Source organism: Pongo abelii, chromosome 14, assembly GCF_028885655.2.
Source record: "Pongo abelii isolate AG06213 chromosome 14, NHGRI_mPonAbe1-v2.0_pri, whole genome shotgun sequence".
NCBI lineage: Eukaryota > Metazoa > Chordata > Mammalia > Primates > Hominidae > Pongo > Pongo abelii.
The window spans coordinates 82,834,613-82,856,889 of NC_071999.2; the positions used below are offsets into that span (position 1 = coordinate 82,834,613).

General features: G+C 34.1%; 1 protein-coding gene across 21 annotated transcripts in view; it reads right to left on the minus strand.

Annotated features, from left to right (window-relative positions):
- MYCBP2 (MYC binding protein 2) overlaps positions 1–22,277 on the minus strand; it is a 276,766-nt gene that overhangs the window by 53,513 nt on the left and 200,976 nt on the right. For 7 of the 21 annotated variants that reach the window (XM_054529141.2, XM_054529145.2, XM_054529142.2 and 4 more), the window contains 3 exons: positions 20,807–20,986; positions 6,106–6,207; positions 273–1,916 (listed from right to left, as the gene is read on the minus strand). In XM_054529141.2, coding sequence (XP_054385116.1) covers positions 273–1,916; positions 6,106–6,207; positions 20,807–20,986 — 1,926 coding nt within the window. The remainder of the gene's footprint in view (positions 1–272; positions 1,917–6,105; positions 6,208–20,806; positions 20,987–22,277) is intronic. The other 14 variants (XM_024230799.3, XM_054529144.2, XM_024230801.3 and 11 more) reach the window with 5 other exon arrangements.

Consider the following 22,277-nt stretch of genomic DNA (forward strand, 5'->3'; position numbering starts at 1 on the left):
CATTAACGGCATAACCTTTGGGTAACACATAGAATTTTTTAAAACATGCTACATGAAAGTGAAATAGCACTAAATGACCTGGCCATCATAATATTAGAATTTCTTTATCTGTTTTTCACAAAACCCTGTACTGATAATGTACTTTAAAAATGACATTCTAAGATACTATAAATTCCCTATCCTTTGACAAAATTCGTAGAACAGCTCAAATGAAGTGATCTGGTTCATTAAAGAAAAAAGTACTTATACCTACATTCGACAGTATCATTTACCTGGGTGAGCTTGTCTCATGTGATAGGTCACCGGGTACGGATGTGACTCCCCACACAGTTCACAGATGGTATCTTTCTCTGGTCCTCCTACTGCCAGCTGGGCCATCTCTCCAAACAAATTACCCCTGGGCCTAACTTCTGCCTTTTCTTTTTTCTTTTTTTCCTTTTTGGACTTCTTATTCTCTTTCTCACACTCTTTCTTTTTAAGAACTGCACAGGAACCAGGACTTGGAAAAATCATATTCTGGGAAGCAGCTTTGATAGTAGCCAAAGAGATGTCTTCCCAAAAAGCCACTAAATGTTGTAAAGTTAAGGGAAGAGGAGATTTAGACTTCATTGTGTGATGCATGGACATTTCAAAAGTGGTCTCGGTTTTCCCATCCTCACATTTTTCATGCAGAGGTGGTTCCTTAAGCATAGACAATACCTTGTTTTTGTTGATGCTACCCATCTTAGATATATCTGGTCCATGGGGTGCAATATTAAACATATTAAGTGCAGATGATATTTCTAAGGAATGTCTATTTTTTAACTTGGTTTCTTTTTCCTCTGTAGGTTGTTGGCTATTTAAACTACTCCTTATAGGAGCATGTTCTTTGGAAAGTTCAGGATGAAACTTTAGGAAAGAAGAACAAGCCATTGCATCATGTACTATGCCTTCATGCCAGAGGAAGGAAGCAAACACAGCTCTGGCACATTCGGCCACAGAAGGAGACATGGCTTGCTTGGCTGGCTCTAAAGGCTTGGATCCATCTCCTTTGAAAAGAAAACTCGATTTTTCTTTTTTGGGTCTGGTGTGTCTATTAGCACATTTTCGACTTATTTTGGGGGATGCTCTCATTTCCTGTTCATCTTTCAGTGGTGCTTTTCCAATGCTAAAATGAACTTTATTTGAACCTTCATCCACACTCTTAAATTCACTGCTGTCATCGCAGGTGCTGTCTGTTAGACTATTTGTTTTTAAAGTACTTGAGGTACAGACTTCGACCACCTCACTGTGGAGGTTTTCCTGTACCACATGGGGAGAGGGAGCTCTATTTTCAGATCCAGGGGAATCTGTAGAATCCTTTGGTACTGATTTCGGTTTTGGTGATGTTGACCGTCCCCTCAAAGGTTCTGTGAGGGGCATTTTCTTTTTGCGGAGGGTATCTGGATCAAGTGTGTAAGAGTCTGATTTGGAACGTTCCCGAGGAGGATCAAGCTTTGTCTTAACAGGAGCAGTACTTTTTTGAGGTAGATTTTTATCATGTGGTGAGGAGGAGCGTGGAGAACTAGCACCCGATGGGCTAGATCTATTGGCTGGGAGAGTCTTTGGCTTAGGAGATGACAACCGAGAACCTGGTCCTGGGGATTCAGCTCTGGAGCTAGAAGGCATCCTCCCATCAGATTTCAATGTCTGCAAGGTGTTATGATTGGGGGACAATGACCTACTATGGGAATCTGACCTCAACTTTGCAGCATCAGATTTTAAGATGAGGGATTCACTAGCAGATAAACCTTCTGTGCCCCTTGGCTTCTTCTGATCAGCAGTAGTCCGGCTCATACGTCCATCAGGTTTAAGTGATCTGCTATGTTTAGAGGACAGCTCTGATTTTCCTGATGTAGAGGCTGGTTTAGAAGATGTTGAGATGTTTCCTCGATCACCTGTATGGTCCATTTTATAGTGAAACTTATTAATAAAATTATAACTTACTGATAATTTAGCCACTAAACACTGAAATTAAAAAACATAGCTACAAAATTTATATTGTTTGTCATACATACTAAAATACTTGAAGAATAAAGAAGGGGGAAATATTTCTAATAAAATTTCTACACATCATTATGCAACCATTACCACCAAAAACTATTTTCATGGATGCAAAACAACAGGTTGAACAAATCCAGTGTGAACTATCGGTGATATCTCAATCTCTGCCCTAGTGCAATAACTAGTTAGAATTTAAATTCAGTGAGGGACTAGAAAGAGACAGAAATTAATCTTTTGGGGAATAAGAAATTATTTAATGTTAAAACTTGTATTTTAAATGTACAGCAGAGCTAAATTTCCAGCAGAGTGATACCTCGCATCCTTAGGGCAACAGTATGGGTTTTGTTGAATTAGAGAACTGAATTTATGCATAGACACAATTATGATTTTTAAGTGTATGCATACATACAATTAGGCTAATAAAGAGTTGCTTAAGAGGCACTCTGTTTTATGATCTGATTAGACTAGTTTATAATGAGCACATGAATGCCCTGAAGCTCTTACTTAATTATTGATAAACAGGTTACACTCCAAAAGTTCAGGAAGCTTAGCTGCTTAGAACTCAGAGCCTGTGTCCCCTTGGAAACCACAGAAACGGTGGATCCTCAGAATGAGTGGTAAAAGTCCGAACTGTGGACCCTCAAAACAAGGAGTCAGGAGAATGACAGAAAAACAGGATGAAAAGAAGAATCATCTTCCTTTTCTAAGGCAAAGCATTAGATATTTCTGCATGGACATTGATTGTTTTTAGCACCCTGCCTTCATTCAGTGTCTCTCCTTCATTCTATTTTATGCTTTTCTTTGAGGCATTAGAGCCAGGCTGTCTGTGACCCAAGTAAATGGTACAAACTTCAACATCACCTTTCCTCCTTAAAATAAAAACTTCTACTCTTAGTGCAAGTGATACCAGTTAGTTGTTAGGAGAAAAGCAATCTGACTGAAGGGTTTCAAGTGGTATAAAAAACTGAAAATCCATAATCCTATCTGGAAGTATTTATATTTTTTCAAAGAGAGTTCCTAGGAAATTAAGGTAGATTTGTTAACTGGTTATAACTGCAGGTTATTATTTTTTAAAAGAAAAAAGGATGTGAACAAATTCAGATGACATAGGAAAATGTTTTTTACGTTTCCGTGCATGTGTTAAGTGTGTAGAGTCACGCTCTAGTTCTCTATGGCTCAGGACAGTAGTGCTGGAGAATCTGCCCCAGTCTTTGTCAAGGGCAGGTATTTTTGTCTGTTACTCTTCCCTGATGTAATACCAAGAATGAATCCAGGAATACAGTAGGTATTCAATAAATAATTGTTGAATGAGTAATATATTCCAATTTTCTTGATTTTTTTCTTCTGCTACTCCCAAGTATTCAGCTTCTCCAGAAGTCTACCTTTTATAATTAAGGCTCCCAAGGCCACAGGACAGAGGTGACATTAGTTATTGATGTGTAAGGGTTAGATGCTTGCAAATTGAGTAATTACGTGGTGAAATAATAAGAGTACGGCAAGTACTTTATATAGGGCACACTGATGAACTAAATGTTTAATTGCAACATGCCAATATTTAGGATAATTTTTCCCGTTCTTTGGATGAATAAAAGTAACTAAAACATAATGCTTTTTAGTTTCTTGCAAAGCTTCATTATTCAGTCATTAACCTCCTTTATCATATTATGTGCTCTGTTTTATAAATACAGTATTAACAGATGGGGCTAAATTTTGAAAAAAGGGTTAAAAAAATCCCAATTTAGAATTCTAACTATCAATGCTGTCTTGGGAGAGCACAGATAAACAGATGTGATCTATGAATAAGTACCCTTCAACTGTTCAAAAGTAGTTTAAAAAATTGCTACCCATCTAATCTTACTGACCTAGTAACAGCATATGGCAAATTTGGTAAACAAATTATATTTGGTAGATTAAACACCAGCAGTCATGGCCATTAATTTTGAGTATGTGATGTTTGGAATACTTGTTTGTTATTAATCTGACAGCTGGAGACATGTTTATCACCTTTATCATCACATTTATTGCAGAAACTGAACCACACATAATGGGAATCTAGACAATTAGTAAGTCTTTTATATTTGGTATCCCTTTCTCCAAAAAATCCATCTATAAACTGAAAGAGGTTTTCTCTCTAATTTATAAAAAAGGACAACTTGTGTAGGATTTCTAACAAATGGGAAGGGTTCGTGACAAAGATTACCTACTCCCTGCGTCAGATGTGTCTTAGTGGCTGACCTGCACAACAGCTGCATGCAAAGGAATGGTGAATACCTGCTGATGCTACCTCTATTCTAGGAATGCATATGCACTTACGATGGTAGGTATTTACTCATCATGAAAACAACCTCTGTGGTTGCCTGAAAAATGGAATCTGCCAAATATCAGGAACACCACTTGTCATATGTGAGCAAAAAAGTTTATTACATAGTGTTAGAAAGAATAGGCATTTGTATATCTTATTATATTTCTAATAGTGGTGAATATTTTCTTAAGATCTGTAAGTAGTGACAGCTAAATATCTGTTGAAGTTTAGGCACATAAATAATGGCAGAAATATTTCTTTTTCAGATGTATTTCTCAAATGATAACTAAATCTTTTTGAAAAATTTATTATTCCAAAATGTATTTTATATATTAAAAAAACCTATGCTTGTTAAGTGGGGTAAGCCCCTGTGCTAATTTATGTTATCTTCTTCATTTGTGTTTCAAATGTTTTGCAGCATGTTATTAAATATTACTAAAAATTGTTATGTTGCGGCTGCTCAAAATATCAACAAATATAAACAAATAGTTTGCTAAAAATCTTCGGACTATACATAATACTTTCACATTCATCTCCTAATTTATTTAATGACTGTACTTTTACATTTAAGTGATAATATGCAAACATTTTTCTAACTTTAAAGGAATCCTGTAGAAATAATAATGACAGGTTAGAAACTTAGGGCAAGCAAATTAAATGTTACTAAACATGTTAAATGGTAAGTATTCATTCACTAAATTACCCATATATTTTTTCATGCCAAAATCATAAGTTATCAGGATCATACTATATCATAATACTATATGCATATATCACATGGCATGATATATAGCATATATCAGGTTACATGATACTATATACTATTACACACAATACTATATACTATATAGCACAGGTTGTACAATACTATTTACTATATTTTTATATTTCCTATTTATATGTTTATACCATCAATTGTATAATGAGAAACATATAGCTGTTTTATCTATTTCTAAGAAAAAAAGAAAATCAGTAATTAGTTGAAAAACTTATACAATATGTTAGGCATTGCTGTAAAAGTTCTTTTTGATAAAATTTTATTTAAATACAAGATTTAAAAAGATTTACAAGATTTAAATTTAATTAAATAATACTTTAAGACAAAATATTTAAGTAGGCATCTGTAGTGTTTCAAAAAACCAAAAACATATTTTTAAATTGTCTGAAATTTTGTCAATTGTCAATAGTTTAAACATTTCTAAGTTTAAAATATTAAAACTTAGTCACTAGGAAAACAATATTAGAAAAATTTATGCCAGGCAGGACAGGTAGGTTTACATATAGATATAAATAGACACACGAGTCCTAATAACTAATTTAAACTTAAAAACTTTAAGTTCATTATCAGTGTTTCTCATAAAAGACTAAAATAGCAAAATGATTTTTATATAACGATAAGTTTAAGACTAAAAAATGTGCTTTATGCCTTGCACATGTATCATCTTTTTCTGATAAAAATGATTTAAAAAATTCCCCGGATTAGGTAATTCTTTCTTTATACCTGTTTTAATTTTAATGATCTCATAAAGTTTTAAAATTAAGTAAGAGTAATGTTTAACCTATAGATGTAATAAACATGCATAGCTACTAGGATAATCTATATTATAATACTGAATAGGATCATCATAAATTACTCAAACATATACAAATGTAAATAAAATGATAAACTTTAATTAAAAAAATGGAATGGCATGAACATGACTGAGATGAACGGAAACATCTTTAATGACACTCCCTATGTTCATTAAGAATGGCCCATCCATGAATGCATGTATACCCACCCTTCAGTTTGTGAGACAGAGATGAGAGAGCAGAGGCAGGCCCAGCTACACCATAATTTTTGTAAATGCGCTCACGAGAAGCAAGGTTGCGAGATGGAGATTCTACAGTGGAAAACATTGGCAAAGAAGCAGCACAGATTCAATGGAAAAAAAATTTAGCAGAGAACACAAGCAAAAACAAAGCATTTCAAATGGTATGCAAGTATAAACTGTTATTTTAAATAGTTTATATTCTGCTATATTTTTCAACAAGTTTACACTTCTCTAAAACTGAAAACAAAGGTTGAATTAATTAATTTAGATTAATATGTGTTAATGTCCAAATTTATTAACTTAAAACTTAGTAAGGCTCATATCTCTGATAAATCAAAATTGAGCATTTCATTTTAGACTTACATTTCTTTGGCTCGGTTTTCTTTAATTTGGTGCTCATTTAAATAAAGATTTACAAGTTTTTTTTTAATAGTGGAAGATAAAGAAATGTTACTTATATTACTTATGGCTTAACCTATTGTCACCTGGTTTCCTGAATGAACTGATTACTATAATTTTCCAGTATGTATCTCAGAATGGACTCAGGGTGACACTGTTTGGCTACTTTTCTGGGTCCATCTTCAGTGCAAACGTTAGTACTAACCCCAGTATTTAGTGTTTGTTTTGTAGATCCTACTTCTGATATCAAATCTCATTTACACAACGTGTCACAACACAAACAAAGCAAAGAAAATTTATAAGTCACTGAAAAAATGTTAGGAACATCAATGATTTACTATGCAGGAAATGAAGTACTTAATTTATCTTTTTTTGAAGAATTAACAGAACCTTTAAAGTGTAGTCTTTTAAAAGCAGTAAGCTAAAAAAATCTCTATCTGAATTTTAAAAAACTCACTGTATTTAAAGTTTTTAACTCATAGCAATTAAAACAAAATTAATCGGTTGTGCTGAAATAAATTCAGGTAGTAAGGAGATAGTTGTCTTAGTATTATTGAAATAAACTAGACACAACACACACTTTTCTTAAAATAAAAAAAGTGCTGTTTTCGGCTGATTCATTATTATGGTCAAGATTAATGATGAATGACCCATAAATTAAGAAGTCATTCAATGTAAAGTATGAGTATATATTACGTGTTAGATACTGTTCTATGCATTGCAGACACAGTGGTGAACAGGAACAAAGTCCCTGCTCTCACAGAGCAGGAGACTCTGTGAGAGCAGGGAGAAAGGAGATATTTAGGAGAAAGGAGAGAGGGAATGAACAAATAAGTATACATCACATCAGGTGCTGAGAAACTTGGGAGTCATATGCCTACAGATGTGTCATTCTCCATGACTGCAGAATACCACTTTGGGAGTGATGCCTAGAAGAGGCCAAAGCCCTAGGACATTTCCAGATGAGGATGTAGAAAGGAGACTAGAATTGAGCAGTCAGTAAGGCAGGAAATATCCGGCAGGCAAATGTATGTGTTTCTAGGAAGAAAGACCAACTCTGTCAAATACTGCTGACAGATTAAGTAAAATTGACATCTTAGAATCAACAACTGAATTTGGCAACACAAAAGTCAAGACTGACTACAGCAGTTTCCGAGGATAGGGACTAAAGCTGGAATGCAGTGAGCTCAAGAGACAATAGGAGGAGTAGATAGCAACACACATGGCATAAAACCATCTTAATCTAAGTTTTAAAAAGTTAAATTTTTAATATTTTTGTACATCCTTCATTTTGAACACAACTATAAACCTCAAAAGATGTCAGGTGCTGCAAAAGGAGCTCTTATGCTATTTAAGTGTCATATAATAAGAAGTTTGCAGCTATTGTTAAAATATCAGTTAGGAGGGTGATACAATTCTTCAAGACACAACCTAGAACGGTGGCAGCCTCTGAATGGAAGAGTTAATTCAGGGGGAATTCAACCTGCCAATATAGGAAGGAATACAATCTCCTGGCCTGGCTGCTAAAAATCTGTGAAGACTCCACATAGCAGGAAGACACAGGAATAGGAAATCAGAAGAATACCATCTTAATTGGAAGCACACATAAAACAGAAATGTGAAAAACTACAAGGAAACTTATAAGATGTTAGAGGTTTAAGGACAAACTCCTGGAAAAAAGTTTGAAGGCAAAATGGCCTTCAAGTCTTTTCAATATATTACAAAGGCTAGAGAGACTGGATTCCTAGGTATGATTCAGAGTGAAAAAAAGAAATATTTTTAAAAATGAAAGTCTAAAAAAGGTTAAGTGACTAAAGAAATTAAGCTGTTGCTGAAAACAACACATGTTCTACACATTAAATTTTTACAAAATCTGCTCAAGTTTAAACATACTTTCATAAAGTTATAGTTAATTTTTATGAAGATTTATACTTTTTAATTTAAAAAAGGGAAGCAATCTATGAGATACATTGATATCTATACACAAAAGAAAAAAGTTGATAGATGTTTTAAAAATCAATTGACAGAAATAATAATGCTTTTACAAAATCCTGTTAATACAGATAAGACAACCAGTTATTATATTCATCTCCACAAAATTTTGATTCTTTTTTGGGTATCACTAAGTTAAAGAGAATAATATTAAAAACAATTTTAAAGAATCAGGATTTTTCTCCAGTGCTCATTTGAAGTTAATGTTGTTTGTTTACTATAGTTTGCCCTTATAAACAACATGGTTCTTTATGGGTCATTTTGTTTTCTTTGTTTTGGATCCCAAGTATTAAATTCCCTGAGTCATATCATTTCCTAGTCATAGAAACTTTGAGTTCATTTTAAATTGTACCTTTTAAGTCTTCTCTAAGTACTGATGATAGTAATAAAACCGTGTAACTTTTCTTTCTAATAAGGAAAGCATTCTCATTTCAGTTTAACAAAGACAAATGGTGGTTTTGCTGTATCAGGACCCTGACCTTATCGCTGGAACCATAAACTAGAAGAATCAAGGCACCTGTCAACACCTGGTGGCAGTACACAAATCTGGAGGTTTTGGGATTTTAAAAGTAGCATATATTATTTTGCTACTTTAGTGCTGAGTCAACAACTAAGCAATGACTGGAAATGTTAAATTTCATGAGTAAAAATCAGTAATACATTATTTTTTAAAAGGATAATTTTTAGCATTAAATTCAGTTTGCTGTTCAATTTGTTGATTTCTTAATATGTTCTATAATCAAGCTGTGACATTCAATAACAATTTGCTAAATTATTGGCAGGCAATGTTCAAAGAATTGTAAACAGGCTATTCAGAAGGACAATATACTGGAAATACATTATATTCAGGAGGCTAGGTGTCTAATCACAATGCATATATCACTGTCACCAATACTCAGAGCAGGTGAGATAATACAGATAAAAAAATTTTTTTCCAAAGACATTCCACTGGGATGCTACAAAATTTGGCATGTAATTGTGCTTCTCATGTTGTTTAGTTCTCAGTCTTGAGGAGGTAGTGGAGCAGTCAGAAATTTTATAATCTTAGTAAACCTACTAGATACAATCTTTTTTTCTCTTTAAGTTCCTTTTTTTTTCTTTCCAACTTTTATTTTAGGTTCAAGGGGGACATGTGTAGGTTTGTTATATGGGTAAACTGTGTGTCATGGGGGTTTGGTGTAAACATAATTTTGTCACCCAGGTAATCAAGCATTACCTGACAGGTAGTTTTTCAATCCTCATCCTCCTCCCACCTTAGATGCAATCTTAACTAAGATATTGGAAACAGCTTGAGGAGGTTTTATAAATAAGTTTTATGACTTATAAATAAATAATATATAAATAAATAATATGATTTATTATATATTATTATATATAATAATAATAAATATAAAAATAAATATAAATAAGTCTTATGACAATGGTCAAATAGCACTGTATTCTGTTCATGCTATACATACCTACATTTATGTACATTTATGTATTTATATATATTTCTTTACATATAAGAAAATCTAATTCTACAGATCTGTCACAAACAATAAGATTTTGCCACATTTATGGTAGAATGATGGGAACAGTGTTGCTGACTTTCCTCAACTTAAGTCCCAGTCATTGCACATTTCTATTTTTCTCTGAATAGAACTTCAGATATTTTTGACAGCAATAGGCTCCTATAAGAAACAGTAAATAGGTCTAACTTTATAGTTGAGGATATTTGAGAAATTAATTTTTAAATTATTTATTTAAAATATATTTAGAAACTAGTTTATTGTCTTATAGACAATATATAAATATATAAATTATGCCTTCAACTTGGCCAAAAGATGTGATTAATCAAACAGTATGCAGATTTAAAAACAGGCATAATTAAGTGTGATTATTATTCCCACTTTTATTAATGCTTCATAGGATTTTTCAGAAAGTGACAGGACTAGGCACAGTGGCTCAAGTCTGTTATCCCAGCACTTTGGTAGGCCAAGGCAATCAAATTGCTTGAGCCCAGGGGTGTGAGACCAGCTTAGGCAACATGGTGAAATCCTGTCTCCACAAAAAAATACAAAAATTAGGCAGGTGTGGGGACACTCGCCTCCAGTCCTTTCTACGCGGGAGGCTGAGGTGGGAGGATCACTAGAGCCTAGGAGGTGGAGGTTGCGGTGAGCCTAGATTGCACCACTGCACTCCAGTGTGGGTGACAGAGTGAAATTGTCTCAAAAAATAAATAAATTAAAAAAAATTAAAAAAATAAAATAAAGTAACAGTGATGATTTGTATATACTCTTAGCTATGGCAGCCATTCTTGACTGACAGCTTTAGATGCAGTATCACTGCATGATCAATACATCTAATATTCTTCTTTGTAGTAAACTTATCAGGAGGAATATGGAATTATGTGAATGGTAAAGGAGCTTAGGACATGGAACAGAAACTAAGATTTATTTACATAAATGTTGGTGTACTAAAAGAATTAGACTAAAGATTTATTTACATAAATGTTAGTATTTATGTAAGACTTATTTACATAAATGTTAGTATACTAAAAGAATTATGCTAATAGAATGAAAGAACATTTTAAACTTAAGGATAAAATAGAAACAAGCTTTTTACTAGACTATGACATTAATCCACATGATCTGAATGTGGAAAGAAGATGGGATACATAAAGTGGATTCCCCCCAAAATACACTGTTTCTCTAAATGACATCTACACATAATTGAACTTGAAGAAAACATACTCATAGCATATTACTGAATATATTCTAAATTTCTAGTAAATATGGTTAAGGAAAATAACACTTAGGAAAAGCGTATCATTTCAGGGTTTGTGATGGCTGAGACAAAAATTCTGAGCATAATTTGATGGGTATATATATCTTAGGCCTTAGAAAGAATAACTTCAAAATATAAGAAGAGACACGTATTGCTTCCCGAGCATTAACTTGAGACACAAGAAGGTTGGATATGCTTTTAAAAGTAAAAATCTTACTTTCCACAAATTGCTTATTAGTTGCAAGGGAAAAATATTAATTATACATCAGAGAAGTCAGGCATTTTGATAAAGTGATTAGCATTAACCATAACCCTTTCCTGCCTCCAGAAATGACATTCTGAGAAACAGACAATGCTTACGTAGCACAAAGACAGCTAAAACTTAAACCAAAAACAGAAGTGCTTTTAGGATAAGATACTTTTTTTTTTTTTTTTTGAGATGGAGTCTTGCTCTGTTGCCCAGGCTAAAGTGCAGTGGCACGATCTTGGCTCACTGCAAGCTCTGCCTCCCAGGTTCACACCATTCTCCTGCCTCAGCTTCCCGAGTAGCTGGGACTACAGGTGCCTGCCACAGCACCCGGCTAATTTTTTGTATTTTTAGTAGAGACGGGGTTTCACCGTGTTAGCCAGGATGGTCTCGATCTCCTGACCTTGTGATCTGCCTGCCTTGGCCTCCCAAAGTGCTGGGATTACAGGCATGAGCCACCGCACCCAGCCAGGATAAGATACTTTTAAAGCACTATTTGGAGAAAGAAGGAGAAAGCAGGTGCCAGCAACTCACTGCCTCAAAATGGGAATACGTGTTAATTAGGGAAAGTAGGGAAACTGTTCCATTGTTTCCTTTATTCTTATGTGGCAGGTAGAGGACGGTTTCCTTAGTTCTCTAACACAATGGTCCCCTAACTTTTTGGGACCAGGGACTGGTTTCTTGGGAGACAATTTTTCCATGAACGATGGGAGGTTGGGGAAATAGTCTCAAGATGAAACTGTTCCACCTCAGATCATCAGGCATTAGATTCTCATGAGGAGGTCGCAACCTAGATCCCTTGCATGCACAGTTCATACTGGGGTTTGCACTCCTATGAGAATCTAATGGAAGTAGAGCTCAGGCAGTAATGCTCTCCCCCTGCTGTACAGTTTGGTTCCTAACAGGCCATGGACCAGTATTGGTCTGCGGCCTGCGGGTTGGAGATCCCTGCTCTAACAAACACTGAGAAATACAGACAATCAGAACAGCCTTGTGATATTGTTAACTACCAGCCTGGCAAAAGTTCATCAGGGATGTTGTTGAGGGATTTAAAGTATAAAATAGCAAGGCTGGACTAAATGACCTCTTGTCTTTCTCACTTCTTGCAGTCTATGTAAGATAACTGAGATGCAGTTGGAAAAAACCACTGGAATGAGTTAGCAGACTTGTTGCGGGAAGTCAGGGACCCCAAACAGAGGGACTGGCTGGAACCATGACAGAGGAACATAAATTGTGAAGACTTCATGGACATTTATCAGTTCCCAAAATTAATACTTTTATAATTTCTTACGCCTGTCTTTACTGCAATCTCTGAACATAAATTGTGAAGATTTCATGGACATTTATCAGTTCCCAAATAATACTCTTACAGTTTCTTATGCCTGTCTTTACTTTAATCTCTTAATCCTGTTATCTTCGTAAGCTGAGAATGTACGTCACCTCAGGACCACTATTGTACAAATTGATTGTAAAACGTGTGTTTGAACAATATGAAATCAGTGCACCTTGAAAATGAACAGAACAACAGCGATTTTCAAGGAACAAGGGAAGACAACCATAAGGCTGACTGCCTGTGGGGCTGGACAGAATAGAGCCATATTTTTCTTCTTGCAGAGAGCCTATAAACAGATGTGCAAGTAGGAGAGATATTGCTAAATTCTTCTCCTAGCAAGGAATATTAAATATTAAGACCCTAAGAAAAGAATTGCATTCCTGGGGGGAGGTCTATAATGGCTGCTCTGGGAGTGTCTGTCTTACGTGGTTGAGATAAGGACTGAAATACGCCCTGGTCTCTTGCAGTACCCTCTGGCTCACAAGGCGGGGAAAAAACCCCACCCTGGTGAAATTGAGGTCAGATCGGTTCTCTGCTCTTGAATCCTGTTTTCTGTTAAGATGTTTATCAAGACAATATGTGCACAGCCAAACATAGACCCTCATCAGTAATTTTAATTTTGCCCTCTGCCTTGTGATCTTTGCTTTGCCCTTTGCCTTGTGATCTTTTTGCCCTTTGAGGCATGTGATCTTTGTGACCTACTCTCTGTTCTTGCATCCCCTCTCCTTTTGATAAAAACCTGCTTAATAAAAACCTGCTGGTTTTGTGGCTCAGAGGACATCACGGTCCTACTGATATGTGATGTCACCGCCAGAGGCCCAGCTGTAAAATTCCTCTTTGTACTCTTTCTCTTTATTTCTCAGACTGGCCAACACTTAGGGAAAATAGAAAGAACCTACGTTGAAATATTGGTGGCGAGTTCCCCCGATACAGACCCTCATGTTCAAGTCCTAGATTTGCCAGCTATGACTTTGGGCAAGTCAGCAAGAATTCTCTCATCTCAAAATGAGAGCTGGATAACTTCTTAGGCTCCTAGAACACTTGAAATTATGCCATCATAAGACATAATGGCTGCTGCTGATGCACATTTCTTAAATAAACCAAAAGAGGAAAGACAATCTGATGAGAAGGATGAGAAGTCTGATTATAAAAAATGAACATTTTGTTTTGTTCAGCTTAAGTAATGAGATATACTCATTACTTAATGAATACATTACATTACAGTACAGAAGTCTGAGAGAATAACAAAGTGAGAGATATAGCAGACCTAATCCTTTCTAAATTGAGTGCAAAATCATGAGAATGCTTTAATAATATTTTTTTAATAAAATGTAATATATGAATAATTTTATACTTTCAACTTGTCAGTCAACAATGCCATCTTTAATTATGAGAATGCTAAATATGTTTCTCAATTTCAAGTTATATTATAGCCAATTGGAGCTAAGTCATCCAACTGAACTCATTTTTTCTTAAAAGGTGGTTTTGTGTTTTTATTCTTGGTACTAGCTAAGATATTATCTTTCAAAACAGAGCATAAAAGTGGATGCCATTTGAGACTCGCTCCTAACTTTAATCAGCATGTCACTTCCTTTTTTTTTTTTTTTTTTTTAAGAGGCAGGGTCTTGCTCTGTTCGCCCAGGCTGGACTCTAGCTCACTGCAGCCTCAAACTCCTGGGCTCAAGGAATCCTCCTGCTTCAGCCTCCCAAGTAGCCAGGAATATAGGTGCAGCCCTTAATGCTTGGCTAATTTATTTTTTTTTAAGTAGAGACAGGGTCTGGCTTTGTTGTCCAGGCTGGTCCTAAGCATTTTACTGCCTAAATATTTCTTCTACATTCTCCCTGCAATTAACCTTAGCTTAAACCCTACTCAGCTTTTCTCTGGACTCTTTGCCTCCAACATTCTCCCTTTATACAGGACCTTTTTCATAATATTTTCAGTTATCTGTCCCAAATGTAAAACTGATCATATCACTCTTTTTATTTAAAATTCTACAGAACAACTTCCTCCATGTGCTCCCTCCATTTATTCACTACACATAAAGTCTAAACTAAGTATGGCTTACAAGACCCTTCATGATCCAGCCCCATCCTCTCTAGTCTAAGACACTGTCACTAGGTCACTTAAAGCTGCACATGCATGAAGTTTCTCAAGTGAACCATGTTCTTGTACAGGGATCAAAGTTGATTCCCATGAATGGTGCCTCGCATGTGATAAATATTTGACATATTTAGCTTTTAATATCTCATATCTTCTCTTTCCTCAAACTATCAACGCAGTCTCTCCATGGTAACTCTGAGCCGGTAACTGCTTCCTATTTTACTTAGAAAAAAGAGCTCCCAACAATATACATTCTTCTTGCTTGTTATGATGGATAACTATTTATGATCCTACTTAGCCAACCTTTCCACTTTGCACTGGACTGTATCCCCTCTTCTTTATTTTATATATATATATAATATTTTATATATAATATTTTATTTATATATTTAATATATTATGTTTTATACATAACTATATATATTATATATTATATCTGTATCTATATATATTAGAGGCAAGGTCTCACTCTGTTGCTCAGGCTAGAGAGCGGTGGCATGCAATTATGGCTGACCACAGCCTTGAACTCCTGGGCTTAAGTTATTTGCCTGCTTCAGCCTCCCAAGTAGCTAGGATTACAGGTGTGCATCACTATGCCCGGCTGATTTAAAAAAAAATTTTTTTTAATTTTTATAGAAACGAGGACTTGCTATGTTGTCTTGGCTGGTCTCAAACTCCTCCTTGCCTGATAAATCCTCACAAGTCCTTCAACACTCTGAGTAGGACCTGCCTCTTTTTTGAATGTTTCTCTAACCACTCCTAGCTGAGCCAGAAGCTTTCTCTCCTATGTTTCCACTGCATCCTGTGACTACTGCTCCTGTTGCACTTAAAACATGCCATCATTTTTTCTTTAACTAGGTTATCTCTTAAAATATTCTAGAAGCCTTCAAGATCAGTGATCTTGGTTTTTTTTTTTTTTTTTTTAAACCTTGCTCATCACCATAACCTAGCACAGAGTAGATACTTAATAAAAGCAGGTGAATAAATGGAAGAATGAATAAGTCATCTAAAGAAAGATGGTAATGAAGGGTGAAATAAACACAGTAGCAAATAAAGAGGTGGGGGAAGAGCGAGAGATAAAAGGTCAAATCAAGCCAGGAGAAAGCAAACAAATGCACTGGGACAAAATGTCTGGTAAGCAACATCAGCATTCTTTGTGGTTTGAATTCCTAGGATGAAGTAAAGGGTGGATGAATAAATCACTGATGAAGCAGCAAAACAAAATACCTGGGTCAAAGCTTTTATGTCACTGAGAAGATGGCTCAGCTCAGTGAAGACAAATTCAAGCCCATGCCTAAAATGATCAGTATTTGTAGGGATGCTGGAGATGTTAGCCCCAAAACTAAAATAAATATGTTGGTTGTTATGACAGATGTTATAGGGTCAAGTGGAAAAGTTTTATTAAACTTTGATATTTGAACCAATGCTGATTCTAATTTTCTAAAACAGGGATTAAATCCCACAGGTCCTCCTTCCTAAATCAAGTGCTTCATCTACATACCTTCAAAGCAGGCAAACAACCAACTGACAAATACACTGCTGAGATTATAATCCAGGGTAGAAATGACTCAGTCTAAGCCTTACAAACAAACCTGGCTTTTAAGCTAACATTCACACTAACATCTGAATGTAGTCTAAATACATTAAGAATTAATCTTAAAACAAGTAATCAAATTATATTGCAAAAATAGACCCAAAAGGAACTGGGAAATCTCATTTGTCCCTTTCTAAATTCCTTCCTGCAGCTCATTTCACACTGAGAATAGACTGCTCTCTTTTAGGGAGGGACTTTTTCCATATTTTCCTCAAAGCATGAGAGGTATTAAGTATTTGCATCAAAAGGCAATAATAATATCAAAAGATAACATTTGTTGTGAATCCCATTTTATAATGAGGTAACAAAAATTCAGACCTGTTAGATAACTTAGAGAGCTAAGTAGCTGGAAGGGAAATCTGAGCTGAAAGTCTTTCCACGACTATGTTTCTAGAAGCTAAGTAAATATAGTACTTTAGTGTGTTCGTATTCTCAAATATAAATAAATAGTCATGCAGATATACAAATGGATTTTGGGGTCACATTTAACATTTTTTTTTGTCCCACATAAGAATGTGACTTATGAGTATAACAGAAAAACTCTTGTTGCAAGGTAACCTAGAGCTATGATATCTGTGCTTGAAAGTACTATGTCTTTTGACATATAGTGTATATTTCATGTTTAAAATTGCTAGGAGATGTCTACTATGTACCCATCAAAATTAAAAATAAAACATTCAAAATAAAACAATTATTTAAAAGTTTCTGGGAGAAAAGCAAATTGTCTTCAGTTTTATTTGCAATTTTTCTACCACAAATAAATAAATAAAAGTTGAAAAAACGAACTATTCAGCCTCTGGAGCAGTAGGTAGAAAGTGATAAAATGTTATGTTAAATGAAGCCATTTGCAATACGGTTTTTCAGTTGCAGAATCTTGCTTGGAATTCAATCAACATAAACCCACAATTATCATACATCATACTGTCACAGTTTAGTTGGCTTTAAACTAAGAGAAAGAAAGAAATTCTCTTCTTTGAAGATGTTCTCTGAGTAAACACTGGAATATCATAATAGAAAACACAAGATCTTAAATTGATGAAATGGTAATCTTAAATACCTATAGTCAATAAAAACTCCTTGAATGCCTGTGATGTGTAAGACACTGTCAGAAGGTACAGGGCACAAAATGAAGCTTTCAAGAGAAATGGGGATAATGAAAATAAGGAATGTAATATTCTTAAAGAAAGCAGACACAGCTATCATTCTCCACTTTGGTCCACTAAAATTTTATTGCCAAATTGCTTACCAGTTCTAAAAACTATATAACTAGTTTTTAAATTAAAAAGTAAATTATAGAACAGTAAAGAAAAATTCTATATACATACTTTTTCATGTCTCTGTGCGCACACACATAAGACAAGGGAAATCTGTTAACTTTTACTTCTGTAACATTCTATTTCACTAGAATAACACTTGAAATAATTTCTATGTATATAAAATCAAATAATTTTGCTAATTTAAAAATTACCAAATATTCTATTTTATGGAATAAAATGTTGCCTGATTCTAAAGAAAAGGTATAAAATTAACTTAATGTGCCAGATTATTTTTAAATTTCCAAAGATAGGTGAAAAAACTATGATTCAGAAAAAAACCCCAAAGAATTACAGATACTAATGCTCATAGAAATGCTAGATGAAGTTAAACCATGTTTATGTGTGTCTTTGTAGAATTTTTCTAGTTAACCAGGATCTTGAGTTATGTATGCCATTTAGGAAATCTTTTTTTCCATTCAAACTACTGTTACATTAAAAAAAAATCAAACTATAAAAAGAAAAATAATCAAGCCGAACAAAGCTAATACTCTAGATGTCAGACCTTGTTTAAATATAAATTTAAAAAATATATATATTAAAGTAGATTTTGCATTATTTACCGAGGTAAGGCTGAATATTTAAAACAGCCTTTGCAGTCAACAGAACTGACCTGAAGTTCTGGCTCTACCATTTTACTATGTATGTTTCTGGGGCAAATCATTTATCCTCTCTAAGCCTCTGTTTCCTTCTCTGTAAAACAGACATAAGAGACAGTATCTCAAATGAGGCTGTATCAAAGTGCTTAAGTACAGTGTTTACTACATAGTGGCGACTATCAGTATAAACAAAATTGAGTAAATATGGCCTTCTACATAATGATTTATTTAGTATCACAAAGGTATAAGACAAAAATGATTCTCATTTTCCTAAATAGCATAGGGAAGTTCACTAAGAATAAGCCATCTTCTAAAGTAGAGGTGATATGCTAGTGGGATACACGGCAGTGAGGATCAGGGAAGAATATCTTGCTTGGGGAGTCTTAACAAATGTTGGCACTCTGTCACATTTAGCTTTCCTAACACGATGTAAAAAATACAATTCTGAATTATTTTAAAAAATTAAAACTATTTTCAGATTCCATACTTTTTTTTGTGATGCTAAAGATTAAGACTTCCATTTTCTGGAATTTGGAAGTCAAAATTTAGAGACGTCCTGTTGCGAATAAAAAGTTTAAAACAAGACCTAAGTAATTTCCATTGTTGGACCATAGGCAAGTAATGATTCAGAAAATTGCTAATGGAAACATAGCTAAGCCATGATTTCAAATTTGCTTCAAGATAGTGGTAAATAAAGTGGTGGTACTGATAACACATATGCATAAAATTATATTGACACAATGTCACCTAGAAACTGTTATTCCCTGGAAGAGACAAATCAACTTTTATTACTGTTTATTGTTTCAAAATATTTTATTAATTAAATTTAGTAAAATAAAAATAGTAATTATGCTTGTTTTTGTAAAGACTTGCAATGATTCTTTAGATAGAACAAAAAGGTTCTCCTTTCTCCTTAGTTCTTTTGTCTGCTACTGCTATGACATATGCAATTTTTCGTTTAAAACTGAATTTGAATATGAATGAATTTAAATTTTCTAGTATAAATTTTCTAACCGACTGATCCTGATTCTTTTCATTTATGTTTTTCCCTTTGTCCTTACCCTTAAAACTTCTTGAAACCTAGGTAGTACTTCTAAATGTAAAAAGTCTGATGCAACACAAAATTAATAAACAAACTCCTCACTTCTTTTTCATTCTTCTAAAATAGTATTTATCATAGAAGGAAAAAACTATTTCGCACATGTGACACTTTCGTTTCTTTGAAATTCTTCTCTTAACATTCAAATTAATATTATACATGAATGAAGATTATAAGCTAGAAATTGATAGTACTTATATTTCCAAACTAATTAATTTCATTAATTAAACTTTCCTAATGGATAGTGGAAACCCAGAAAAGTTTATACTCTTGTGTGCCCTTTACCTAAGGTGGATAAAGTAATGAATAATATCATTTGCTAGCTACATACTATCCTAGTTCTTAATAAAAACTAAACCAGCTAGCATTCTTTTACATGACCCTAATAACAGTTATTAAAGTATTTTTGTAAACAACTTAGACCTAAGTGTGAATGTACTTTACCAAAGCAAAGAGGTTGTGCATTTGAATCCGAACAACGGTATACAAGCTGAAACTTTCATAAACTAGCTCATTCAATTAATGTGTTTATATATTGTATAGCCAACATGAGAACTGAATGCCAAGAAGAGCACACTGTTGTCATACTGGACAGAGCTTTGAAAAGTTTATGTGGAAGGTTCAGGAGGTTATTAAGAAAAAAGAACACTCAGTTAAGTATAATTTTTTTAGGTATCTTTTCCAAACCAATGTGAATTACTATCATGAATGAAGGACTACAGCAATCCTAAAAGACAGAACTGGAATCAAATGATCAATTTAACATATTAGGAACAACAACAAAAAAATAAAAATAAAGACAGGAAACAACAATTTGAGAAAACCGGGAAACCTAAATTGTCATACATTTCATAGATATGAAATTCACTTAGAAAAAGCAAACAAACCTGTCCAAACAAGTACAGTCTCTCTTCTACCCACTGATAGAGTGAAATGGCTTTATCCTTTTGGGATATCTTGAAGTAAGAAAAATCCACTGAAAGTTGTCCCTATATGTGATGCTTACCATAGTCATGCATATGAACTTTAAATCAACTTTAAATGTCTTAGCTGCAGAATGTCTTAGCTCAGAATAGCTTAGATATTCAAAAATATGGGAGGGGATAACATCCTAATTAAAAAAAACCAGTCAGGTGAGTTGATAACTAATTAGTAACTGATAAATAACTCAGAACAAAGCTTCAGAAATGCTTGATGAGGCAGGTAAGGCTGACAGACTTACTCTGAAGCTGAGGCTGCTGGAAGGAAAGGGGCTGTCCGAACACAAATGGGCTGTGTACTAGGGAAGAGGGAGGTTTTGCAGCTTGATCAAAGATGGAAGGAGCTGGGAGATTGGGTCGTGACTGAATGGAATTCAATATGGCACTCAGTTGGTCACCTGCAGTGGGTAAAACAGTCAAAACTACAACTCGTTATTCATTAACATCCAAAATGGCAAAGTAAATGGTGCTTTATGACATTCAGATAGAGTTGAACACTAAATAAAACCATGCCAATTCAGAAATGAGTGAAAATTGGTGACTATTAATCATCCTCAAATTAGGGACCAAATTTTGCAAGCTTTTTTTTTTAATGGAAGCACCCCACCAAATCTTATATAGAAGCCCACCTATAAAAACAAATCCATTTAAATTCATATGTAACATCTCTCATTATGTATGGGAGAACGAAGACTCTATGAAGAATCAGTGATAAATTGCTTCAATATTGAACATATATAAATGAAGATTTAAGTAAATGATGCCTTCTCCATAGTTCCCAACAATGACTAATACCACCCTGCCTCATCGGCAGTATATTTCATGCAGAAAATAAGCAATTAACAGTTTTTCTTTAACAAGCAGAATTAATGGGGCAAAGTATGTTATTAACATAGCAATGTGTTTACATTATAGTTATAAATTAATACTTTCTTTTTTAAGTCGTTACTGCCAAAGAAATTCTACTTTAAAAGCATGAAATCTTTTGCTTAGATGAATAATTTAAAAATCTGTAAGTCCTATATGACAAAAAGGATTATGAGCTACCTAATTTGAATAGTATCTAAAATATCAATTCTAACATTTTTCCTTGTACCAAAAGGTTTTACAAAAATTTTTTTTAAGATAATGAAATAATTTGATGGATAATAACTCCTTATTTGTGAGTATACATTAAATAGTTTAAATGAGGCTGGAGGTGGGGAGAGAGAACTACATCCAGACTAAGTGATACAGAAACTGGAAAATAGTATCTTTCTAGTCATATTTCTGAAATATAATAAAGTTTCATATGTGAAAATTTCAACTGAAGTACCTACAAGGGATAGATTTATGTGGAAAGACCTGTACACGAGCCATATATCTTTTTTTTGAAATAATAAATGAATGCTGTAGATTATAGGAAAAAATTTAGAGATCATGAAGAATTTTCTAAAATACTGTTTTAAGGAAAAAAAACTTACAAAAAAAGCTCTTTGATCTTGGACAGTATTAAGAGTTAAAATGGGAACTACTGTTACAGATAATAAAGTTAGATATAGTTCATCAAGTTTAAGTTTCTTATTATTTCTTTGCTCCATCTAAATATTTTAAAAGCTTGTTAACAAGAGCAGGCTTATTATTAATATTTTTTTAAGGAAACAGGATCCTGTTCTGTTGCCCAGGATGGAGCGTGTGGCTATTCACAGGCACAACTATAGCAGACTACATCCT